The sequence below is a fragment of the Pteronotus mesoamericanus genome, unplaced genomic scaffold (genome assembly GCF_021234165.1).
Source record: "Pteronotus mesoamericanus isolate MK-2021 breed Mesoamerican mustached bat unplaced genomic scaffold, CSHL_Meso_final contig_557, whole genome shotgun sequence".
Taxonomy (NCBI): domain Eukaryota; kingdom Metazoa; phylum Chordata; class Mammalia; order Chiroptera; family Mormoopidae; genus Pteronotus; species Pteronotus mesoamericanus.
In genome coordinates, this window is record NW_026555200.1 from 7,354,927 (window position 1) to 7,377,973 (window position 23,047).

General features: G+C 47.6%; 1 protein-coding gene across 1 annotated transcript in view; it reads right to left on the reverse strand.

Annotated features, from left to right (window-relative positions):
• Positions 1–23,047, reverse strand: part of CAMTA1 (calmodulin binding transcription activator 1) — a 723,509-nt gene that overhangs the window by 369,577 nt on the left and 330,885 nt on the right. The window contains exon 5 of the mRNA XM_054579829.1: positions 571–706. Coding sequence (XP_054435804.1) covers positions 571–690 — 120 coding nt within the window. The 5' untranslated portion in view covers positions 691–706. The remainder of the gene's footprint in view (positions 1–570; positions 707–23,047) is intronic.

Genomic DNA, 23,047 nt, shown 5'->3' on the forward strand with positions numbered 1-23,047 from the left:
AGGAAGCTCGCACAAGATCCCATGATGCTTCCTGCGGTCTCACCGTTGCCCCAGCATGGCAACAACCCTGCACACCTTACCGCCCACTGGACTACCTGGAGCACCCATGAGCTCCCTGAGGCTGAAACATGCCGAGGGGCACAGAAGGGTTTGCCGGTGGGGGATAAGGGGAGGCTCTGGTTAGGGATCACCAGCTCCCTGGGACCCCCAGGCCACCTTGGGAGGGAGACCCCTGAGGCAGCTCTCCCTCCTTAGCACCTGCAACTCTCAGTGCACCTGGAGGCCCCTCTGGGATGAACACAGCACACGATTCTGCGGGGACCTGGCCAACCCCCACCCACACTCCCCTGGCTCCCGGGAACAGGAGCGCATTGGTTTAACACGCTTTCATGGAAAACCTGAGTGAGGCTGTAGGGTAAGAAGGGAGAAGAAAAGAAAACAAGCAGAGTCTTGGCAAACAAAAATGTGTTCGACAGGGGTGATGGGCACTGAAGTCCCCCAAAGCAATCCCATCCTCAGCGCGACCCAGAAAGGACATCGGTGGGGCCGGAAGGCCGGTCCGCTCTTTACCTCCACTCCCTGGACCTTCAGCTTCATGTGGTCCTCTCGGGTCGTCTTCCCGTCTTTCCTCTTCTTCCAGCAATACCCGTCTTTCCTGTACTTCACTTTCTTCCGATTGTAGAGTATCATTGAGCCATTCTGTGGTCTGTAAACAATAAATGGTTAAGTTACCGAGAGAAGCACGCAGAAGACAAATTTATGAAGAAAGATATCGTAGACCAGTAAAAGTCTCTGCAGAAAAGCAATATTCCACAGTTGCTGGAACGTAATTTTTCACCTTTTATTGCAGCTCCCTGGATTAACCATGTTTTATGGCCAGCCAAAATTTGCTTGTGGATTTGGTACCTAATGAATTAAATGTGTCAATGATAGGCTTAAAAAACATCCCCTTAGTAATCGTCACCATCTAATCAGGATATACGATGCTGGGCCCCGAGCTCCGCACCGAAAAGTAGGAAAAACAGAGCAAGCAAAAAGAGCTGGGCTGTCCTGGCAGCCTGCAATATCTTATCTCTTCTAGAAAGATTTTCTACCTATCTTTTAATCCATCACCCAGCATTAGGAAATAAATAAGTTTACACGGACGCGGGATGACTATGTTAGGAACAGACCAATGGAAGGCGCGACGCCGGGCCAAATGCTCCTGATTCATTGCCTGCAGCAGATCAGGGCTGAGGCGGGAGCAGCCAGTGTGCCCTCCCCGGTGAGCTAAGTACCTGATTTTTTCCCATTTGGGCTCCAGCTGTCAGAGGACCCAGGAACTGCCAGGTAAATTTGTCTGTTCAGTGCATGACCACCGTATCTTAGGAAAATAGTTGCCCTCTTGCTAAATGCTGAGTGGGATGTCCGTTCTGGTGTCATTTAAGAAGTGCACATTAAGAAAAACCTTGCATTTCCCTGCAAGAAGCCATGCGTGAGCCACAGAGAGCAGAGGAGGCTCACAGCTGCCCCCGCCCCACAGTTGCAGCTGCCACAGGTTCTAGTTTGGAAACATCAAGAGGACAAAGAGCTGAACTCCTGCAGCAGGGGAGGGCGAGTTATGGGAAACCACTACCACAACAAAGTTTCAGCACGTGTGGGTGGACCCGATCTTCAAGGAAGGCTCCCCTGAAAACTGACAGCACCTCCCTCGTCCCCATCCCTGCCTGTGGCCACTCTGTGTCACCCTGCACCTAAACGCTCAGCATGGAGAATGGAACGGCAGGTGACTGTGCACGTAGGAGACCCGCGCAGGCAGGCGTCCACCTCACTCCCAGCCGGCGCAGAGGAAGTGGCTTCTCCGAAGGCCAGCTGGCTCCGCTGCTCTGCCACAGGGGGGATGAGGGAGCGGCCTGCCCTCCTCCTGGGGGCCTGGGTCTGGAGCCTCTGCCCCATTCTCCTTGCTCCTCTGAACGGAGCCATTTCACAGCCAGGCACAGGGCATTGGCTATCGGTGTCTTACAATTCCACTGTGTACAGAAAAAATAAAAGCGTGGCAGGGTGTCGGCAGCTAATTGCGGTTCCTACCCAGCAGGGCTGAGGCCGTCAGCCACAAGGTGCTGACTAAATGCCAGTTCCGCGGGAAATTACAGACTCCCGGCACTTCATGGTTTGCCGGTCACAGTGCAATTGGTTTGTGTCCGTTGGTTTCCTCCCTAAGTCGGCACAGACGACAAGGATCTGGAAACAGCTCCCCGGGCTTGTCACAAGACTGTCACCTGACGGCCCGTGTCTCGCCCTGACAACCTTGCAGTCCTCTTCCATTTCTCCGTGGCAGGTAAGCTGGAACACAGGGCCAACCGGGCCTGCCGCCCACCCCTCAGCCGTGCTCCAGGTGTCGGCGCCTCAGCCTCAGGGTGCTGCGAGCCCCCACACCCCCGGAGACCCAGGAGAAGGGCCCCAAAGTCCCACCGCTGTGCTCAGGGCCATGCCTCAGGAATAAGCAAAGGGCTGCGTCTGAGCCACTAGACGACTGCGCTTGTCTCCACCTCGGAAACTGGAATGGGGACCCTCGTGAGAGAGTGGCAGGGAGCCTGGGCCCCGGAACGCCATCTGCTGCCAGAGACATGGCATTAGTGCCGTCGGCTTCTGGAGCGCAGATGGGGCTCCGCCCTCTTGCCCTTCCTAAACCTGGTCAAGCACCTCAGCAGTGTCTTCAGGCCACCTGTCCCCAGATTATGACTGGTGTGACTTCCCAAAACACTTTCACATCCACAGTCAGGGTCACAGCTGCACCCACCCAAGGAAATCCATCTCCTCTGGTGACCTGACCTTTGTATTTGAGGGGGAGCAGACTCTGTGACCCTAAAATATTCCCAGTGGATATGAGGATCATTTTAAGCTGAAGATAATCAAGGCCTAGCAGACTCAGGAAGAGTTTTTTTTTTTTAACCTCTCTTCTAACTAATTGGAGAAGTTGATGTGGGGAGCCTGGGCCGGGAAGAGAGCGAGCTGTAAGGTTTCTTTCTCTTCAGGGCAGGGCAAGCACCTGTTGACCCAACATGTGCTCTTCCCACCTTTTCATGATCTGACTTCCTCCCTTTTGTGGTCCAGACCCCTGCCTCCTCTCCTTAGCCCAGGCCGGCATACAAGCCTCAATTATTAGACTCTCTGGGAGCCTCCTATTTGGGGGACTCTCCTGTATGTACAAAATTAAATCTGAATTTTTTCTGCTCTTAGTCTGTCTTACATCAATTTCATGATTAGACCAGCCAAAGAACCTAGAAAGGAGAAGGGAAGTCTTCTCCCCAGCAGTTTTGGCACCTAATGTGGGGCTGGACGCTGCTCCCTACAGAGCTGCGGCCGAACGGCCCCGGGCCCCAGGACAAGCGCCTGCAGGATATGAGGATGCTCGCCACCTCGGGCCCCAGATCTCTGCCTGCAGGTCCCTGGAAGCGTCTCGTCCTTTCCTAGCTTTAGAGCAGCAGGACCGAGTATCTGTGAACTGGCTCCAGGGGTACAGAGGCTTTGGTAAAGATTCCTTGTCAGATGGTCACTGTTCTCCTGTGTCTTTTGTGTCACTTGTCCTAAGGAGGAAAACCATAGGGTAGAATGTGCTCTTAGGGTCCTGTAAACCTACTCTTGGAGCCAGCCGCACAGGCTGGTGAGTTCACGGTACTCACCAGGCCAGCGTTTCTTTAGGCCAACTTTGCTATGGGTCCCCTATGTGGAAATCGGATGAGGTTAGGTCCTGAGAGCTTAGCTTTGTGACGAGCACGAATATTCTCTCTGGCCTCCACCAGCCAGCAGGTACATGGACTGACATGCATTCGGTGGCCAGGGATCCTGAACCAGGACTGACATGCATTCGGTAGACTGGGATCCTGAACCAGGAGGTCACAAGGAGCACTCTCTTTGTCTGACCATGGTAGCTCTTAGGAGAATTTGTCAGAAGGGATCCCAGTCCATAAAGGGCCCTTGTTGTCTTGTTAAGCCCCTTCCAGTAGCGGGTCTGGATTGGAAGTATCTCCCATTCCCGTGGGAGACCGTACCACCTGCAGTGCCCTGCTCCTGCGGTTTATGACAATGAAGGTCTTTTCTTTCTTAGGATAGATGAGAATGAACTTTCTGGATCTCATCAAACGGCTGTGTCTTCGCATCTGCTTTTTGGACGCCTCTTGTGCACGCAGTTAACCCATAAAAAGGCTTACCGGTTTGAGTTGTTACCGAGGTTAATAAAAGATCCTACTCATCAATGATCAAACAACGGGTCCTTAAAATTGACTATATTTCAAAGAAAAATTTTCTTTAGAGAGAGCTCTCATTGCAAACAATTGCCTTATTGATACCTATGGAAATACCAAGTTGCAATGTGAATACAAAGAAACACAGCCTTAAAAAGACAGAAAAATAGAAATTAGACTTAAACTAAAGTCACAGCCAACATAAAATCTCCTTAAAATCTGGCCCGCCTCCTCAGCAAATCCCTGAACACCTGCACCTTAACCCTCCCCTCCCCCGCACCCCCTGCCTTAAGCCCCTTTTCCTGTAGGATGAGAGAGTGCTCCAGCCTCACCCCTAGGGCCAGAGGATCCAGGCTGCTCGCACACTTGCGGGAGGTGGGTGTGCGGGAGGTGGAGGGGTGTCTAGCAGAGCCCGGGGCAGACAGAGTGGCTCCCTCTGCGGGGCCATGTCACCAGGCTGTGCCAGCGCCGGGCCCTCTCTGTGATGTCCTTCACAGGTACAGCTTAGACACCCACCCAGAGGACTCATGTCTGCTGGACAGCAGCAGGCCTTTCAAATTATAAAGCCCTCTCGCCTCCACTTTCAGCAGATCCTGCCAAATTTAAAGAGGAATTTAAAACCACGAATGGCCACTTCACAGCCCCACTTACAGAGACCTCCTGGCGGGGGGGGGGCACTCCCACCGGCGGCTGAACTGTAATCAGGAGGCAGGCAAGAAGCCCCCAGGGAAACGCCCCCTGGGAGGAGACAGCCATCTAATGGGCCCTCCTTTGAACGACCAGGAAGTGGCTTAGCTGGAGGCTAATATTCAGGGTATATAGCAACATTAGTGGAGGCGTCCCCCAACCCCAGGTGAATTGGTCTAAGGTTAAATTGAGCCCCTAAAAAGGAAGAACCTGAGACCTTTGTTGAACGCTTTACACAGACTTTTCAAAGGCGCATTGCACTAAACCCTGGGGTTCCAGGACACAGACATCTTTTCATGTCCACCTCGGCAGAAAACTTTCCCCTGGATGTAAAAAGGCAAATTCAAAACTGTGTGGCTGGGCAGGCTAGCCAACCTCGAAGCATTATCGTGGAAAAGGTTCCCCAATTCTTTGAGGATAGCTTGAGGAATAGAGATGAAAAAGGACTGAGAACCGCAGTTCTTGATTTTCAGCTTGAATGCTCGGGGAGGAAAAGCAAAGCTCGGAGAGCAACTGCCAGTCCCCGCAGACCCTGCCCGCAGACAGGCCCTGACGCTCATGGCACCGCAGGCCCACCTGGCCTGCACTCCAGCGACGCAGGGAAATTTAAAACAGTCGCTACCCTCGGCTTCCAACAAGAGACAAATGGACCCCAAACTCTGGGGAGAGACCTTGCATTCTTTCTGTAAATCTTCCCGTGTCTTTGAAACAAATCCCAGGAGATAACTGAAACAGCGGCTTAGGTCTGAGGGAGAAGGGGGGACTCTTAAAATGCAAGCTGCTACAGAGCCTGTCTTGCTCCAAATCGAACTCGCAGCCTCTGTAAGATTACTTGTCAGGAACAAACACAAACCTTCAAAGTCTTCTCCACAAATATTAGCGTAAAGCTTTATTTAGTCATTGGAGCGGATAACCTCACCTTGTTTCACCTGCCAATTTGGATTCAACTGTTATTTGTAAACTAGGGACTTTGATACTGTTGTACCTGATTCGTGGCTGAAGTTTTAAAATGGAAGCTACATAAGGTCTCTGTTGGTGTCTATGTGCTTACATATGTCTATGAATGAATGTTACACATATGTGACACTTTCCTATCGACAGACTGTATTGCCAAAATTGATTTGTAAAAGTGCACTATTTAATTATCTTTAAAATAAGCACTTATGAATTAAATATTCCTAAAACTCAGAAGTATAAAAACTAACCCAAATTGTTTTTCTAATTTTCATGTTCTAACATAATTTTCAGTAGATAAAAGCTAGTTAGTTTGTTGATTTCATTAATACAGGCACGTTTTTAAAGTTACTGCCATTAAGTATAATACTTTCATTCTACCTAGATTTACTACAGTCATATAAGCTTATGTTATCTTTACTACAAAAATCTGTCAGCAAGAAAAATAATTTAAGATGATGGCTAACTGCTTTAATGTCTCATGAAATTTTCATGAGTAATCATCTATTAAGAACAAGTGAATTAGATAGATGTAAGTAAAATAAGAGTTTGCGAGCGAACTTTTCAACAAGAATTATGTTTTATAGTTAAGTCTATTTAAATAGTTTCCCAAATCTTTTTGTTAACTTGAAACCTCAAAATTTTACTAAATTAAATTAAATGATGGGAGTTTATTAACTATCTAGATCACTTCCGAATAAGATAAAATACAGAAACATCAATTAATGAATGTAAGTTGACCCACTATTGGCTTCTTATTACAGAGACACTAAACATAATTCGATCTGCAGTAAACACGTCTTGTGTCACATCTAAAAAATGTTCAGTAAGAAAGCAGAGGCTTCCAGAGACTATGAAATAAATATATTCATAAACTTGTCAATCTAAAGTATGCTGGAATAACAAGCAGGTCACAAGTGCTTAGTTTCACTAGAAATTAAGGTTTCTAAGGGTTAAGAATTCTAATTAATATATGCAATTAAAACTTGCTGAGATAGTAGGGGAAGCATCTCCACATGCCAGGGAAGTAGAAAATGTGTTTTCAGAAAGAGAAGGTATGAAGCATATGGAGATGAATTTTTGTTGAAGGAAAAGAAAGTACGTTTTTCCTAATTTTAAACTGGTTATATCAGAATGGGAAAAAGGAAAAACACAGGACAAAATCTGAATGTAAAAAGAAAGTTATAGAAGCTTTATGGGAATAGAAATCATGGGAAAGAAATTTTATGTGTGGTTAAACTGGCTAAGGTTGGAATGGATACAACTGTTTTTAAAAACGAATGAATGAATTTTAACATCAGAAGTACGCTGGTGCAAAATAGAATTTGGGTTTCTCTCCATAAAAAGGACAAAGTTTTCTTGGATTATTGGTCTGCTCTTGATAAGAGTTGCTGGAAGGTTTGGGGTCTTGGTTATTTTTTTAACCTTTTGGCCAATCTGCCCAGAAAGCAAAGATTTTGTTTTATCAGAAAAATTTCCTGTGCTTTATGTTAATTGTGTCATCAAGTCTTTGATTACATAAGTAAACCTAATCTTTTCAATGAGAGCTGAGTTTTGCTCAGAACTATGTAGCCTTCTACATTTGCCTTTGAGATTTTTTTTTATTATCACTTTGGTTAAATGGGTAATTAAGTATTGTTTCATAATAATCTGTGATCATATTTAATCAAGTGTCCAAACCTTTGATATTTTTTATAACGTCCCCCCGATAAAATTCTAAATAAAGCCCTTTTGACCTTGAAATAACTTGGGGTTTTTTTTGGAAGGGTCCCTGGAACATCTCAGAAGACTTGTTCTCTCTCCTTATAAAAAGGGAGATGATAAACTAATCAAAATATTTGATATGTTAAATTACATAGGAGGTGTCTTCAGACAAGAAGTCATACTAAGCCTTCTTTATATTTTACTTATGTAATGTAATATGTAGGTATATGTTGTAAGTGTTCTAGCAATTGTGTGATACCCTCAGAAATCAGATGTCCTGGTATAATGTTAGCGCTCATAATCCTAGTTATTAGCTTAAAATGTTGTGTCGCAGAAACTAAATGTCATGTCATTAACATTGTAAGGAGCTCTCATCAGCTCTCTGAATGGCCATTTTAAAGACTTTTGTCATTTACAGAAAGTTATTATTTTATTCTGATGCTTTTGCAAAAAAAGTGTTCCTGCAAAGTGTTTCATCTTCAAAGAAATGTGTGGAAAGGACTCTGGCAAGTACCTCAGATAATTTCTGCAAACTTGCAGATCATGCCACTGAACTGGGTAAGAAGTACAGAACTCTAGTGAAAAAAAAACTGATGGCTTCATAAAATTGCTAACAAAAAAGTCAACAAGAATTAATTACATGGGACTGAATGAACTAATGAGGATGATTATAATTTTTATTACTTTTTAGTTAAAATATTGCTGCTTCTTTAATCTTTTGTTTTCCAGTTAGAAGGAAACCTTTCCTCTTAAGCAATCTATGACTTACGGCAATTTAGTAAAATACGTTTTTTCTGAACAAAGATGAAACATTTATCTTTTTTTCTCCCTCCCGGATCCCTCTAGAATTCAGAAACTCTTTTGTGACGATTCTTACTTTCACAGTGTGGGAAAGTGAGAGATACACTATGGCTCCAGCAGCAAAGGCATCTGGGAAATGTTGGGCTCTCAGTTTAACTTTTTGTGGCTCTAACTCTCTATAGCCTCAGGCTTGGCTGACAACCCAGAAAACCCAGAATGCCGCCCAAAGAGAAACGTCAGGCCCTGAGGAAGGAGGTTAATGAAAGTACAGAGCATGGATAACCACCTGATGCTATCTGTTAACGTGGGAAGGCACAGTTCTTTCTGGTGATCTGTGTGACTGTCTGCCAGGTGGCTTTACTATTGACCCCTACAAAAAGAGCGCCTGTCCTGGGAAGGGTAGATTCTTCCCCACCGGCCCCCACTGGGAGCAGTTTGCCTTGCCCTTGTATACCTCTCCTATTAAAGCTCCTATGAATTCAAATAGGGCTACATGTCAGCTCTCCAGAACTGATTCTGAATTTAGACTTTTGTGGCTTTCCCCCAACACACGGCAATACAGTTCAATAAAATCTGTTCTCATTCTAACAGGACACAATTGTAAACATTGGTTATGTTACCAAGGCTTTGCCTGGAGTGTCATATCTGACAGGAATATATACAGACTCAGATATGACCAGACAGGTCAAAGGAACTCAGGCTGTTTTCATGGGGCCAAAAAAGCCCCTTGGAAAGCTCAGCTGGTAGCAGGCTTACGGGTCCCCAGCAGCCTGCCTAACCGGGTGAGTAAGAGAAGTCACTTCCTGGGTACTTTGGGGACTTTGAGGAGAGAAGGATTTACCCAAATCTACAGGTATTATAGGCAAGTCTGATAAGTCCTTGGCTTGGCTTCCTAGCCTTGGGAGGGTTTGAGCATTCAATCTGAGCTTCTTTATGAAAAGTTCCACAACACAAACTTAGAGTCTATATAGTTAATCACTATTCTTGCTGCACTTATGTAAACAAGCAGGCCAAGTCTGTTAAAATTAGACTTAATTTGTAAACAGATCGGTCCTAATGCAACTCTTTTTTATAGAAAAGGGGGCAATCATAGAAAGAAAAATAATGTTTCATTAACACACTTGTGTGGATATCAAATTCTAGTGCTGCTCACTGTCTTCACCGTTTTGTTTTCTACCTGCATATAAACTGGACTAGACCCTGGATCTAGTTCCCTCCAGCACTGAGCTACAACTCGCCAACGAACGTTGCCGATTTTTCTCCCACCCTCTGGCCTGCGGTCCGTGAGAACTAGAAGCTTTCTGCAGCACTGCGCACCGGGGCTGGGTGGCCCGGCGCGAACCTCCGCGGAGCCCATGCCCGACACACGGACAGACCGTCCCGGTGCCTGCTGCTGCACAGCCGCTCCGCGGGGCCTGCAGAGACATGCAGGCTGCCGCCAGGGAAGTCTACGGTGGCCACTGCCGCCCTCCCTTGCTCCGAAGATGCTCCGGCCTGGGGCAGAAATCCACACTGGCCAGCCTCAGAACTCCGACCGTGCGCCATTGTTGTTCTTCTTGTCTCCATAGAAACGTCTCTTATCAGATGTCTGATTGCTTGCTTGAAATGAGTTTAACTGAGCTGACCTATTCTCAGGACTGAGCTTGGAGCAATCTACCAACTCAACCTCTGCCCTGGAAATTCTTGGGAAAGTTTCAAAGGCAGGACTGAGGGGAAACAGAATACGTGACCCCCAAATAGGCGACTTTGGCACGTGGACTATGTTACGCTGAAGGCAATCAAGGCCTAACAGACTCAGGAAGAGTCTTTTAACCTCTCCCTTAACTGCTTAAAAGACTTTAGATCACAGACTGGACCAGGGAGAGAGCTGCTTCCGAGACAACCCTTCATAGCAGAAAGACCTCTGCACAGCAGGGCTCACCGAGCATTTGCTCTTCCCACCGCCCTGTGGTCCCGGACCCCTGCCCTTCTCCTCTGCTTGGGACAGCACGGAGCCTCAGTGTCCTTACTGTGTGAGGAACACTATCTTTGGGGCTCCAGTACATACAAAATTAAATGTGTTTTTTTCCTCCTGTTAATCTGCTCTGTGTCAACTTACTCATCTGAGCAGCTGAAAAGCCTGGAAGGGGGAAGGGTCACGGTTGCTCCCCACACATTTCGAGAAGGTGAGAACAGCCCTGTCCTCCTCCTTCAGCAGAATGCAATCCCCTGGGGAACCAAAGTGTCCACTTCAAATGGCCTTAATAAATGAAACCATCACTTTAACTTGCAATAAGAAGCAACCTAGTCATGTTTAACTCACCACTCTGAGGCCCGAGAGTCAGCCCCACTCCGCAGCTCGCGGGCCCTTGGAACAGCAAAGGGAGAGGCAGATCAGCTGCAGAGGGACGAGGGCGCTCCGGTGCAAAGAAAACGAGGCTGGGCTGCCATCCCAGGATGCAACCAAGAACAAGTGGAAGCTAGTGGGGAGGGATCTGAGGGGGCTGGGAGCAGCCGGGTGCTGCTCTGGAAGGAAAGGGAGGAGGGCAAGAAGCACAGAAAGGGGCCACTCGGGGAGGCCTAAAGGTAGCAGCCACCTGAGAAGAGCAGGGAGATAGAAACGGAGTTGAGGACAGAAAGTAACAGCAACCGCAAGGCGGCTTGGAAGTCCTGTCACTTAGTAAGGCCACCAACTCTGAGTTAGTGCCTGATGCTGGGCGGAGCATGCCACATGCATGTTTACGTCTACATCTATGTCTACTCTACGTCTACATCTACATCTGCGTGTACATCTATGTGTCCATTTACACCTATGGCTACATCTACATCTATGCTTGCATCTACTCTACGTCTACTCTACATCTACATTTACTTGTACATCTACGTCCACATCTATGTCTACATCTACGTGTACATCTACATTTATGTCTACGTCTACATCTATGTCTATGTCTATGTCTCTATGTGTACTCTACATCTACATCTACTTGTACATCTGCATCTATGTGTATACCTACACCTACATCTATATCTTATGTCTATGGGTATATCTACTTCTACATTTTTGCATTCTCACAACCCCGTGAGGTGGCTGTTACTATCATTCCCAACATACAGATCAAGAGAAAACCAAGCCTTTCTAGCCAGTAACCTTAGGGGTGGATCTGGACTCAGTCACTCCGGCACCCCTAAGGTTGCTGGTTTAGCATAGGCTGTGGGGCCGGTCCAGGTTTGAATCCCAGTTCTGTTCTACTAGTTGGGTATCATTCATGTCCTGAAAGCACCCCTCACCCAGAGGATGGGAACTTGGCGGGTAATTGCGAGCTTCCTTGCCCTGTGGGCCAGACAACTCTGAGACCTACGGTTAGAATAACTCTGGCTGCTCCACGCAGTCTCCCAGAGCCTGAGCCCCGGCCGCCCACCATGGTGACTTGTTGGAAAAAGGGGCCCTTTTTCTGTATTCCTCCCTTTCCTTTCCCACCTGACACTCCCCTGCTGGTGTTTCCTGGCACCACCGCCCTCTCCTTCTGGGAGAAGGTGAACTGAGGCTGGTAGGGTAAGAGCCTCAGGGAAACAAGGCAACAGCACCGCTGCAGCAGCAAGAGGCATGTCAGGGAAGGAGGGGGACCCACAGGGTGCTCTGTTCTCACCAGGCATGCTTCTAGCCAACTAATATCTTTTAATCTAAGAAACTGATAGCGAGCGAAACCAGTAACGCTCAGTGAAATATGGTAAAATAATCATGGGATCAATGGAAAAACTACAGCAAACTTTAAAAGTAAAGAAGCAGGTATAAGATTAAGATACGTAATCAATAGTTTATACATATGATAGCTCATATGAATGTGTGTCATATGCAACCTACACAAATAGAACAGATAGAAGGAATGATAGAAGTCTCCACTTATTACATAGAAAAGAAAATTCTATGAATTTAATAAGAAATTCCCCAAACCATAAAAATCTAAAAGACACAAAAGTAATTTGCAATAAATGTAAAGACATAACATGTTCTTGGTTAGGAAAAGTTAAGATCATAAAAAGTTAATTTAAAGATATATTTAATTTATAAATGTAATGACAATGAGAACACCATGAGAATATTTTTTTCTGGATATGGACAAATTTATCACCAAATTTCTTAGGAAGGAAAAATAAAAAACACAAAGGATAGCCAAAAATCTCCAATAAAGAATACCAAGGTGTGCGACTAGCCCTACCAGCTATTAACACATTCTATAAAGCCTGTATATTTTTAAAAGTATGAAACTATTGACATACAAATACACAGATCAATATAACAGAGTGGAAAATCCAGAAATATTCCCACCTACATACACAAATTCAGTGTACACTAGAAGAGGCGCCTCAATTCAGTCTGGGGGAGGGGACTGAGTTTTTAACACATAGTACTGGAATACTGATAGGCATATGGAAGACGATAAAATTGGGCCTACCCCTCACATCATACAGCAGCATAAATTCCAACAGAACAGAGATTTAAATATACTAAATAAGATCATACATACTCTAAAAGCAAGTAGCTACATTTCTCTACAACCTGACAGTGAGGAAACTTTCCTAACCGTGATTAAAAACCAAGCAACAATATTTGAAAGACAGGCCCCCTGATTACCTAAACATCAACTGCCCGGCTGGCCCGCACGTGGCGGCACCACTCTGCACTGCTGCTGGAAACGCATCGGGGTCCCGCCCTGTCCACATCCCCCGGCAGCTGGCACCGACTGCCTCTTGGATGACAGCCATCCTTGTAGGCGTGTGGTAGGGTTTTCATTTGCATCTCCCTAATGACTAATGATGTTGAACATCTTTTCATGTGCTTGTTAGCCATTCATATAATTTCTTTGGTGAAATGTCTACTTGAATCTTTTGCCCATTTTTAAATGAATTGTTTATCTTCTCTTTGAGTTTGTAAGAGTTATTTATATAAAATCTGGATACAAGTCCTTTATCAGACACATGATTTGCAAATACTTTCTCCTAGTTCATGACTTCTCTTTTTCTTAGTAGTTTCTTTTTTAATTTTTTTCATCACTGTTTATCCCACCATACCCTCTCCTACCTCCTCCCCTCCCCTACCCCTATAATTACTACATTTAAAGAGCAACAGTTTTTTTCTTTTGGTGAAGTCCAATTTATCATTATTTCGTTTATGACTCATGCTTTTAATGTCATATCCAAGAATTTTTTGTCTAACCGATGGTCACAAAAATCTTCTGTTGTGTCTTTTTCTAAGAGTTTCATAACTTTAGCTCTTACATGTAAGTCTACGATGCATTCTGAGTTCATTTTTGTGTAACGAGTGAGATTTGGGTCTATGGTGATTTTTGGCACAATATCTAATTGCTCCAGCATCACTTCTTTTTGGTTTCGGTTTTGAAAAAGGCTATTTTTCCCCCGTTAAACTGCTCTTGTACCTTTGTTGAAAATAAATCAACCATAAACATAAAACTTTATTTCTGGACTTCAAAATCTGTTCCATTTTCTATCCTACGACAATACTGTGCTGTCTGGATTGCTGCAGCTTTGAAATCAGGAAGTATACATCCTCAAACTTTGCTCTTATTTTTCAAAATTATTCTGGGTATGCTAGGTCCTTTGTATGCATATTTCTGTATAAATTTTAAGGCTGGTTTCCCAGTTCTGCAACAAAAATCTGCTAAAATTTTGATAGGGGTTGTATTAAAACTAGAAATCAATTTGGAAATAACTGCCATTTAACTATATTATTGAATCTTCAAATTGTTTCCAATCACAGAACATGGAATGTTGCTCCATTTATGTAAATCTTTAATTTCTCTGAGTCAGGTTTTGTAATACAGGTTTTATACTTTGTAAATCAAACTTATTTAAGTACATTATTCTTTTGCATGCTATTATGAATTAAATTGTTTTCCTAATTTCATTTTTGGACTGTTCATTTCCAATATATTGAAATACAATTAATTTTTGTCTGTTGATATTGTATCTTAAGACTTTATTAAACCCATTTATTAGTTCTAATTTTTTTAAAAAGATATTTATTTGTTTGTTTATTTTTAGACAGAGGGAAAGGGAGGGAAAAAGAGAGGGAGAGAAACATCAATGTGTGGTTGCCTCTCATGCACCCCCTACTGGGGACCTAGCCCAAATCCCAGGCACATGCCCTGACTGGGAATCGAACCGGCGACCCTTTAGTTCATAGGCCGGTGCTCAATCCACTGAGCCATGGCAGTCAGGATTATTAGTTCTAATGATTTTTTTAAAACACTTTATTTATTTATTTTTAAAGAGAAGAGAAAGGAGGGAGAGAAGCATGATGTGTGAGAGAAACAGCAGTTAGTTGCCTCTTTCACACCCGCAACTGGGGACCTGGCTTGCAAACCAGGAATGTGTCCTGACTGGGAATCAAACTGGTGACCTTTCAGTCTGCAGGGTGGCACTCAGTCCACTGAGCCACACCAGCCAGGACAATTCTAATGACTTTTTTTGCAGGTGATTTAGAATCTATATAATCAAGTCACCTGTAAATAAACATAGTTTCACTTTTTCATGTCCATTGTAGATCTCTTTAATATATTTATTTTCTTGCCTTATTGCACTGGCTAGAAGCTCTGGTGCAACGCTGAACAGAAGTGGTGAGAATAAACACCCTTATCTCGTTCTTCATCTAAAGGGAAAAACATTCAGTTTCCCCATTACGTATGATGCAAAAGGATTTAGGAACCAATGTGAAGAGGCTCCCACTGACCAAAGATGGGACAATTTGAGCTCAATAGAATAGTAAATGCTGTACATTAAAACACATTAAATATGTTCAAATCCATAAGTTCATAATGATCCCGCAGCACATGAACAAAAAACTACTGGATCACTGTTGTAGGATGCTAGTGACCCAATGCATTGTTTTGAAAACTAAAAAAAGAAATGAATAAAGATGAATGAAGAATTAGGTATTTATCCTACTTCCTGTACAAACTGTTCCTCTGTGATAGCAAATAGAGAGAGGACTTGTCTATAAAAGTATTCCAGCCAATAAATGAAGAAGTGAGAGAATGTTTCGTAATCCCCTAATGAATTAATGCAGAGATTTTCAACCTTTTTCACCTCATGGCACACATAAACCAATTAAAATTCTGTGGCACACCAAAAAATACATTTTTTGCCAATCTGACGAAAGAAAAGGTATAATTGTGATTCATTCACACTGGGTGGCTATTGTAGAGTTGGCTGTTGTCATCTTTTTATTTGACAGTCTATGGGAAAAAGAGGTCATTGCCCCTGATTAAATAGTCAGGTATTGCATGTTTTAAAAATGCTTGCAACACACTGGTTGAAAATCACTGAATTAATGGATCATCAACAGCGACTGACATCACAAAAGAGAAACAACTGGACAGTATGTCTCCCTGACAAGAATATTTTGCTATAGGAAAAAAAGGAGCTTTAAATGATTTAGACCTCTTGATCTAGCTGCTACTTTCTAAGAGGAGCCACAGAGGGCAGGAGAACACAGTAAAGGATGCCGCAGGGTATAGCCAGCAAAACCCAGAGGGTGGGGCACTGTACAAGACAGATGTCCTGGATTCTTCAACAAATTCAGTGAGGAAAAGAAAGGGGCCTTCTGAAATGGGAATACACAGGTTAAAGGAGATAAGGAAAAAGATAGAGCAACCAGTCGCAATGTGTAGACCTTAACTGAAAATTGAGAAGAAAAAAAAACCTTAAAAAAATATAAGGCATTTTGTGAAATAACTGGAATTTTGGACAGTGACTGGATATCTAATGTTATTTAGAATTATTATTAATTTTAAAGAATAATAATTGTAGTGCAGAAGTATTTTTTAAAAAGAGATCTTAATTTTAGAGAGATATATACTGAAACGTTTACCAATGAAATCATGGAGTATCTAAGATATGCCTCAAAATAGCGTGTGTGGTGGCGGAGGAGGTGATGAAACACCACCAGCCACGTGTCGGCCACAGCAGAAAGTGGGTGATGAGCATATGGAAGTTCATTATACTAGTTTATCTACATTTGTACATAGTTGAAATTTTCCATAATAAGTCTTTAGGAAGAAGATGATCGTGAGACTTGGAGGGAACTCTAAGTTACATCTTAGATCCTGGCTCAATTCCTATGAGCTATGTGACCTTGAACAAGTTACTTGACCTCTTGGTTGTAGTAGATGTAATATACACAGGACACACAGCACACTGCCTGCCACATAATACATGTTCTTCGTGACTAATAATGACAGACGCGGCCCCTGTTGTAGGGCTCCTTCGCAAGTAATGAAATGGTACGTTGTCAGGTATGGCTGGAAAACCCACGGATGGGAGAGGCCACCTCGAAACACTGGAGGCACAGACACTCACCAGTCACTTTAGGATGTGGTGCACTTTTCAGATTAGTTAGCTAGAAGGCAGCTGCTAACTGAGGATCAGAGGAGTCATGTGTTCTGGAGGGGTTTAGTACATGGATATTAAACAGAAATTTATAGAACGACGGGGTTGCATCCAAGACTAGGCTAATCTAGTGGTCTGGATTCTCTTTCCAGTGCCTGAGTTTAACTTTAGAAATCATGTACCCACTACAGCTCAGGTCCACAGATCTCCCCTGAGAACCCCCACTTTCCCTGTTACTAACCAGTCAGTTACAAGACCTTGACAGCCACTGAAAGTCCCGTGCAGACAGCTGCAGCCCAGCCTGCTTCCCTAGTGACTGCACACTCCCTCGGTGCTAGTCTCGCGTCAGCCCGTGCCCCGGACCTGGCCCAGGGGCCGCGGATTTTGAGCAGCGAGCTCTGTTCCAGTTGACCAGCTATTGCTCCACTGAATTTATACGGTCCATCCTTGCTTCTTCCCTTTGAGAAGAGATGATGTCCTTGTTCCTAGCAGAACTCCATGAATAATATCTGGACGGCTTCTCAACAGTGAACATCTGCAAAGCAGTTCCCTTTTTTCTGGCTGGAATGCCAACCCTGGGCAGGCTCCTTCCCTTTCTGCTCCTTGGCCTTGGTCCCACCTCTCCCACCGCGAGGCACGTGGAAGGGCCTGGCCAGTGGGAAGTGTGGTTCGTACAGTTCCAACCGCCTCCAAGCCCTGACCCCGACAGTAAAGAGGCCCCCGTAACAGGCACGAAGTGCTGTGTCCTCGGGCAGGGGATGTATCCTGGGGCCAGCCTAAAGCTCTGCGCCGGGGGAAGGCAGCAAACAAGAAGTGCCGTCCTTGGCTGCAGCTCACGCATTTTATGCACCCACACCTTTCCTTCTGATCTTCCAGCACAGAACAGCCTGATTTAAATGCATCATTAGAAGCACAGAGCCTGGTCCAAAATGTCAACAATAAGCATGACAACAATTACTATGACAAGGGCAGCCATTTATCATGCACACGGTGTGTCAGACACAGGGTAAAGCCCTGTACACTCGTTTCTTACTTTCGTCCCACGACAACTGTTATCCTTGTTTCACAGATGAGATGGGGCACAGAGACGGAAACAACTTCCCCAAGGTCACAGAGCTGCTACGGACAGAGCCAGCGGACCACCCCGCCGCCCCGCTCCCTGCCATCTCGCTGGGAACCCCTGGCACACCCAAGGTGCCCTCTCCCCTCCTGCCACAGCAGCGACCCGGGGCCCTTGCAGAGCCCACAAGAGCCGCTCACCGCAGACCGCTTCTTACAAAGGAAGGATCGCTTGGGCCTGATTTAAAGTGTTCCTATAGTTCTTCCTTTTGTTGCAAGGGAGGAAAGACATCTGAAAAAGGAATGTCTCCTCTGCTTATCTCCCTCACACACAAACCCAGCGACAGTGGTGATTGATGGCCACAGCCCAGCTAGGTTGACAGAACGCCAACTGGAAACTCAAGAAGCCGCCACAACAGCCCAGATCTCACCGGGAGGGGCTGAACTTTCAACCTGGCATTTTCTTCTGACTTGTTTATAGGGTCTTCATGATTTGGGGAACGAGGAACGAGAAAGCTGGTGGGGACCACTGCGCCCTCCGCTCCCCCAGCCCAGCTGGGCCACTCCGTGCTATTTATGGAATGATAAAGAAGAAAGGGCTGTCAGGCCCAACCCAGGCTGCAATCTGCCAGATATGAAAACCAATTGCTTTTCATAATAAATTCCAGCTGGAGCCATAGAAATAATAAGGACGAGGAGAAGGTAACACCAATTTGCTTTATTTGATTAGCTGCTTCTTGGGCAGCGCAACCCTGGCTCCTTTTCATTAAAATAAGGGCAAATTGAAAATCGTAAGAGAGGCTTTCTTATCAGGGAGCAAACGACTGGGCGCATCGCATGCCTGAAAGCCCCCTGGAAGCCACGGGACACCGGCACCATGCCTGCTCGTGCTGTGTCAGAGGAGACGGTGCCCAGAGCCTGTGCTCCCAGAAGGAGGAGGCTCTTTCCAGGGCCTGGCGTGTGGCTGTACTCGGAGTAGAGGCAGCAGCGCCCTGGCACCGTCCAGCCTCCAGCGCTGACTGCGGGCAGTCTCGCCCAGGCCCCACTGCGACCCCCGGGGAATGGCCTGCCCACCAGCCATGCGGGGGCCCCGGGGCCATGTGCCCCTGGATTCTCATGCACCTAGACCCTCACCTCCACAGCCAGGACATATTAGTGGGGCACTGAAAGCAGAATGAGGGGTTGTGCTCACGCTTCCCGAACTTGGAAGCAGAAGCCAGTTTGTGTTTCCCAAGGATCATTAAATGCAGGCTGCTAACCACAGTTCTGTTCATCTAAATTGCTGCTGGAGGTCACTGAAAAGAAAAGGCTGCCCAGGCGAGGAGACAGGAATGGCCAGGAGTGGCTCCAGAGCAAGTCTGCAGGGACCGAACCATGCCTCCTCTCCTAGAGCTCCCAGAGTGCTCGGCTGGGAGGTCCAGTGCATCATTCAGACATGTACTCGACTAGTATTGGTCGAGCAGCTATTATGGGCCAGGCCCTTGTGCGAGGTGCTCTAGGTGCTGCCAGGGGCAGAGGGCCCCAAGCCCTGCTTGGGTCCAGTCGAGGGGCTCGACGCCCGCCGTGTACAGGCCTGGAGCTGGAGGAGAGAAAGGACATGCAGAGGGTCCTTCAGCAGACATGTGAGCGGGGTGCTGACGGGCATGCAGGGAGGCCACTCCCATGACAGGGCACCTGGACAGAAGCCTGGATGAGGGCGCGGGTGCAGCCACAGGCTCCACAGCGGAGCTTTCCGGTAGAGAGAGCAGCGAGGTCAGCGGCCTGAGCGACAGGCCTGGGGTGTGGCTGGAGGGCAGAGAAGGCGGGGAGGCAGAGGATGGGGCCAGGGAGCAGGCCAGGCCTGGATAGGGGGGAGCCTTGAACGAGAGTAGACTCTGTTCTAAATGTGCTGAAAGACACAATTAGCCAGGTAGCACAAGCACGTTCCCTGCAGTGAAGGAGATGTGAGGAGTCTGGGCTTTAATGCAACTACAAATGCTATGAAGGAAAAGCACAGGGAACACGAGAGGCTGCATCTAGTTTGGGGCAGGAGGGTTGCCCGCCCCCCATGAGGATCCTGAACTTCACCTTCACAGGGATGGGAAGCGGAGCAATGGGGTGACCATTTAGACTCGGCATGTCTGGCTCACCAGGCTATGGCTTGTTCTAGTGCCTCCCCCATTCCCTGTCATAACAACTTGTAAAAGTAAACACCCCATAAATGCTCATCAAAGGAGTGAGTTCACCGAGCCACTCAGTGGCTGGAACAAAGGAAATCCTCTTTCTTTTCTTGAAAACAAACAGAAAACATCATTTACATTTAGAGTGTTTGGTCTGTGGCAAAGCAAAGCAAAGAAAGGAAGGAAAGGTGGGTGAACAAATGTCACCCCTCTCTGGACTCAGGACCCCTGGAAAGGAAGGACATTCGGTTTCTGCTGCCCGTAAAGCCCCGGGAGCGGGAGCCGAGCCCGGTGGGGCAGCACGCAAATGCCACTGGCGTCTGGGTCCCACTCAATCCCACTGACATCTCACTTGGCCAATGCCGTGCCCCTCTGTAGAGCCTGGCACTTCCACAGACCCTCACTTGTCATATTCCAACACCGATATTTTATTAATAATCCAATGTAAATCTGAGAGAAAATTAATGTGTCACCTCCTAGCAGGAAGGACTAAACATCTCAATGTGACGGTCTGTTAGAGTTGTCATTTATCATTAGCATGCGACTCAAGGCAAGCTCCTCTCATTCTGGTAGGAGCTTTTGAGACAATGAATCTCTGGGAATTAGCTTCGGGCCCAATTATTCCTGTTTCCCCCCCCCCACCTACCTGAGAGATAAATTCTGTCTCGGTGGAAGGAAAAAAGGAAAGGGGAGGAAGGAGTTTGCTGTTCTCCTGCCTGGCTGGAATCCATTTTTCTCAAGGAGACAAGGCAATATTCATTTTGTGAGAAGGGAATAGGGCTACACGCTAAAGGCCAATAAATGGAGCCGTTCTGATGAAAACTTCCTCAAATCAAATGTAGGGGAACCTCTTAATGGGCTTTGTTCTTCTTTTCCATAATCCATAACTATTAAGAGAAAGACGGGCAGAGAGAAGACGCTGCCGAGGGGAGCTGTGTAAACATCAGGCAGGGCCACCTTCCAGGAAGACCCAAAGAGGCCACTGCCAACCCTGTCCCTGCACCCTGACGCATGCTCCCTGGCGCCCCTCCCTGCCAGGCCCTGCCACAGGCTCGGGGTGCAGCACCACCCCAACAGGCACGTCAGGCCCTCCGGGAGCTTATCCTTCAGGGAGGAGATCTGCCAAAAAGCAAACAAATAACACGTAAGTGCCTCAGAGGAGATAACTCTAGATAGGAACGCTATGCACTGAAATAGAACTGTTTTGTGCAGTAACTTCTGTTTTTAATCTTTAGCACAAAACCTCAGAAGGCGCTCTAGAGTGAATCAGACTCCTGGTTCCAAAGCAAACAAGACAGTTGGAATGAAGACGCAGTGTGTCCTGGCCAGGGCGGGGGACGGGCCTCAAGGGCCTGGGGGGCCCAGGGGAGCCCTTCCCAAGCTGACCACACTGCCCGGCACAGGCATAACCAGGCCCACAGCGTCCAGGGTGCCTTGGCTCAGGCACTGGCTCAGGCACTCGGGGTCCCAGGGCCATCCCTGCGCATCTCCTGCTGGTCAGCCCAGGGGGCCTGGGGCGGGAGGGCCCGGGGTCAGGGAAAGGGGGCCAGACCAGGGGGCCCTCAACAGGCCCTGCTACCTCTGCTGGGCCCATCACCCCTGAGAGGTGTCTCCCTGCAGTACAGACCCCACCGCGTCCTCCGCCAGCATGTGTGCGACCCCGTCAGGACACTGGCAGGCTGAGCTGTCCCTGCTCCCGCAGCCTTGGGAGAGCCGGCTGTTGAGTTGAGCTAAATGGAGGATCTCCTTTAACCTGCACAATCCCACTAGGTAGCTGCTAGTAGCTTAGGAAACCACACATCAGAGGTGACAAATGCCGACAAATGCCTCAAGGTCGCACACCTGCCAAAGGGAGGCTGAATTCAGCCCTGGTCTGTCACCGTCCCCCCACCCTGTCTCATGACTGTGGAGTTACGCGTTGGCTTTTTGAACACCTCACACCACACTCACACTAGCTAAGCACGTGACAAGCACGGGGACCTTGCGATGCCCGCTTGTCCCATCCTCCCCTCCCTCTGCCCGCCCCTCCCCTCCTGGCCTGAGTGAATCTGGCCACCTTCCAACTTGAAACCCACCATCGCTGGGGAGGATGTGGACTCGCACCTCCCCCAGAGCACTAAGCCGAGGCTGCTTGCCCAATCCAGAGCGGGGCACCCGTGAGGCTCTCATTTGATGGGCAGGCGCAAGTGCACCTTGAGAGGGAGCCCCCCTTGCTGGGTGACCAAACCTGCCTCCTCATTTCAAACGCAGGTGCCTGGGGGCACCATTACACCTGCCATGTCCCGACGCCGAAGGCTCAGGCCAGCGGGTCTGAGCTCAGGATAGGAGCTTTGAGAGGGAAGACACTACCTGCCCACAGCAGGGCGGGCCTTGATGGCTGTAGCCCTCCGCTCTTAGAGACGTCTCTCCGCCCACATGGATGGCACCCAGGGCTGTGGGACGCATCCCAGAATCATCTCAGCTGCTCTCTTGGCCGAGAAGGGACAAGACTGTCCCTGGTCTCTTGGTCCTGGCTCCCAGGCAGAGAGCCGGAATGAAGCCTCTGCCCCAGGCCAGGACTTGCAGCCACCGCTCCGTCTGACCAGAGCAATGATTTCCTCCCAGCACAGGATGCGAGCCCCAGCAAACGCTGCCGGATGAGCTACAGAAGCGGGGAAATGACCTTTGGTGCAGATGGCGGGCTGATGAGGCAGAGCGCCAGGGACGTTCCGGATGGCAGGAGACGGGCAGGGAGGGAGCTCTTCCGCCAGGAATGACTGGCCTGGGGAGGGCAGCGGGGAAGCAGGGTCAGCCCACGGGGCAGGGTGAGGACACCAGGACACCGGGCATGGGGCGGCCTCAGGAGCCTGGGGTGGGGTGAGGGAGGGTGCGGAGGGAGAGCTGGGGCCCCTCAGTCTCTCCCCTCTCCCCATCATCACTCATGCCTGGCCCCAGCCCTCTCCCCTGCTGCCCCACAGCCCCTGAGCCAGGAAGGGCTCACTTAGTCTCCCAGGAGGGCTCTGGGGCCACAGCCCAGAAAGTGCAGCTGTGGGTCATGAAGCCGCTGCTTCAAACCCGGAGCTTCGGGGCCAT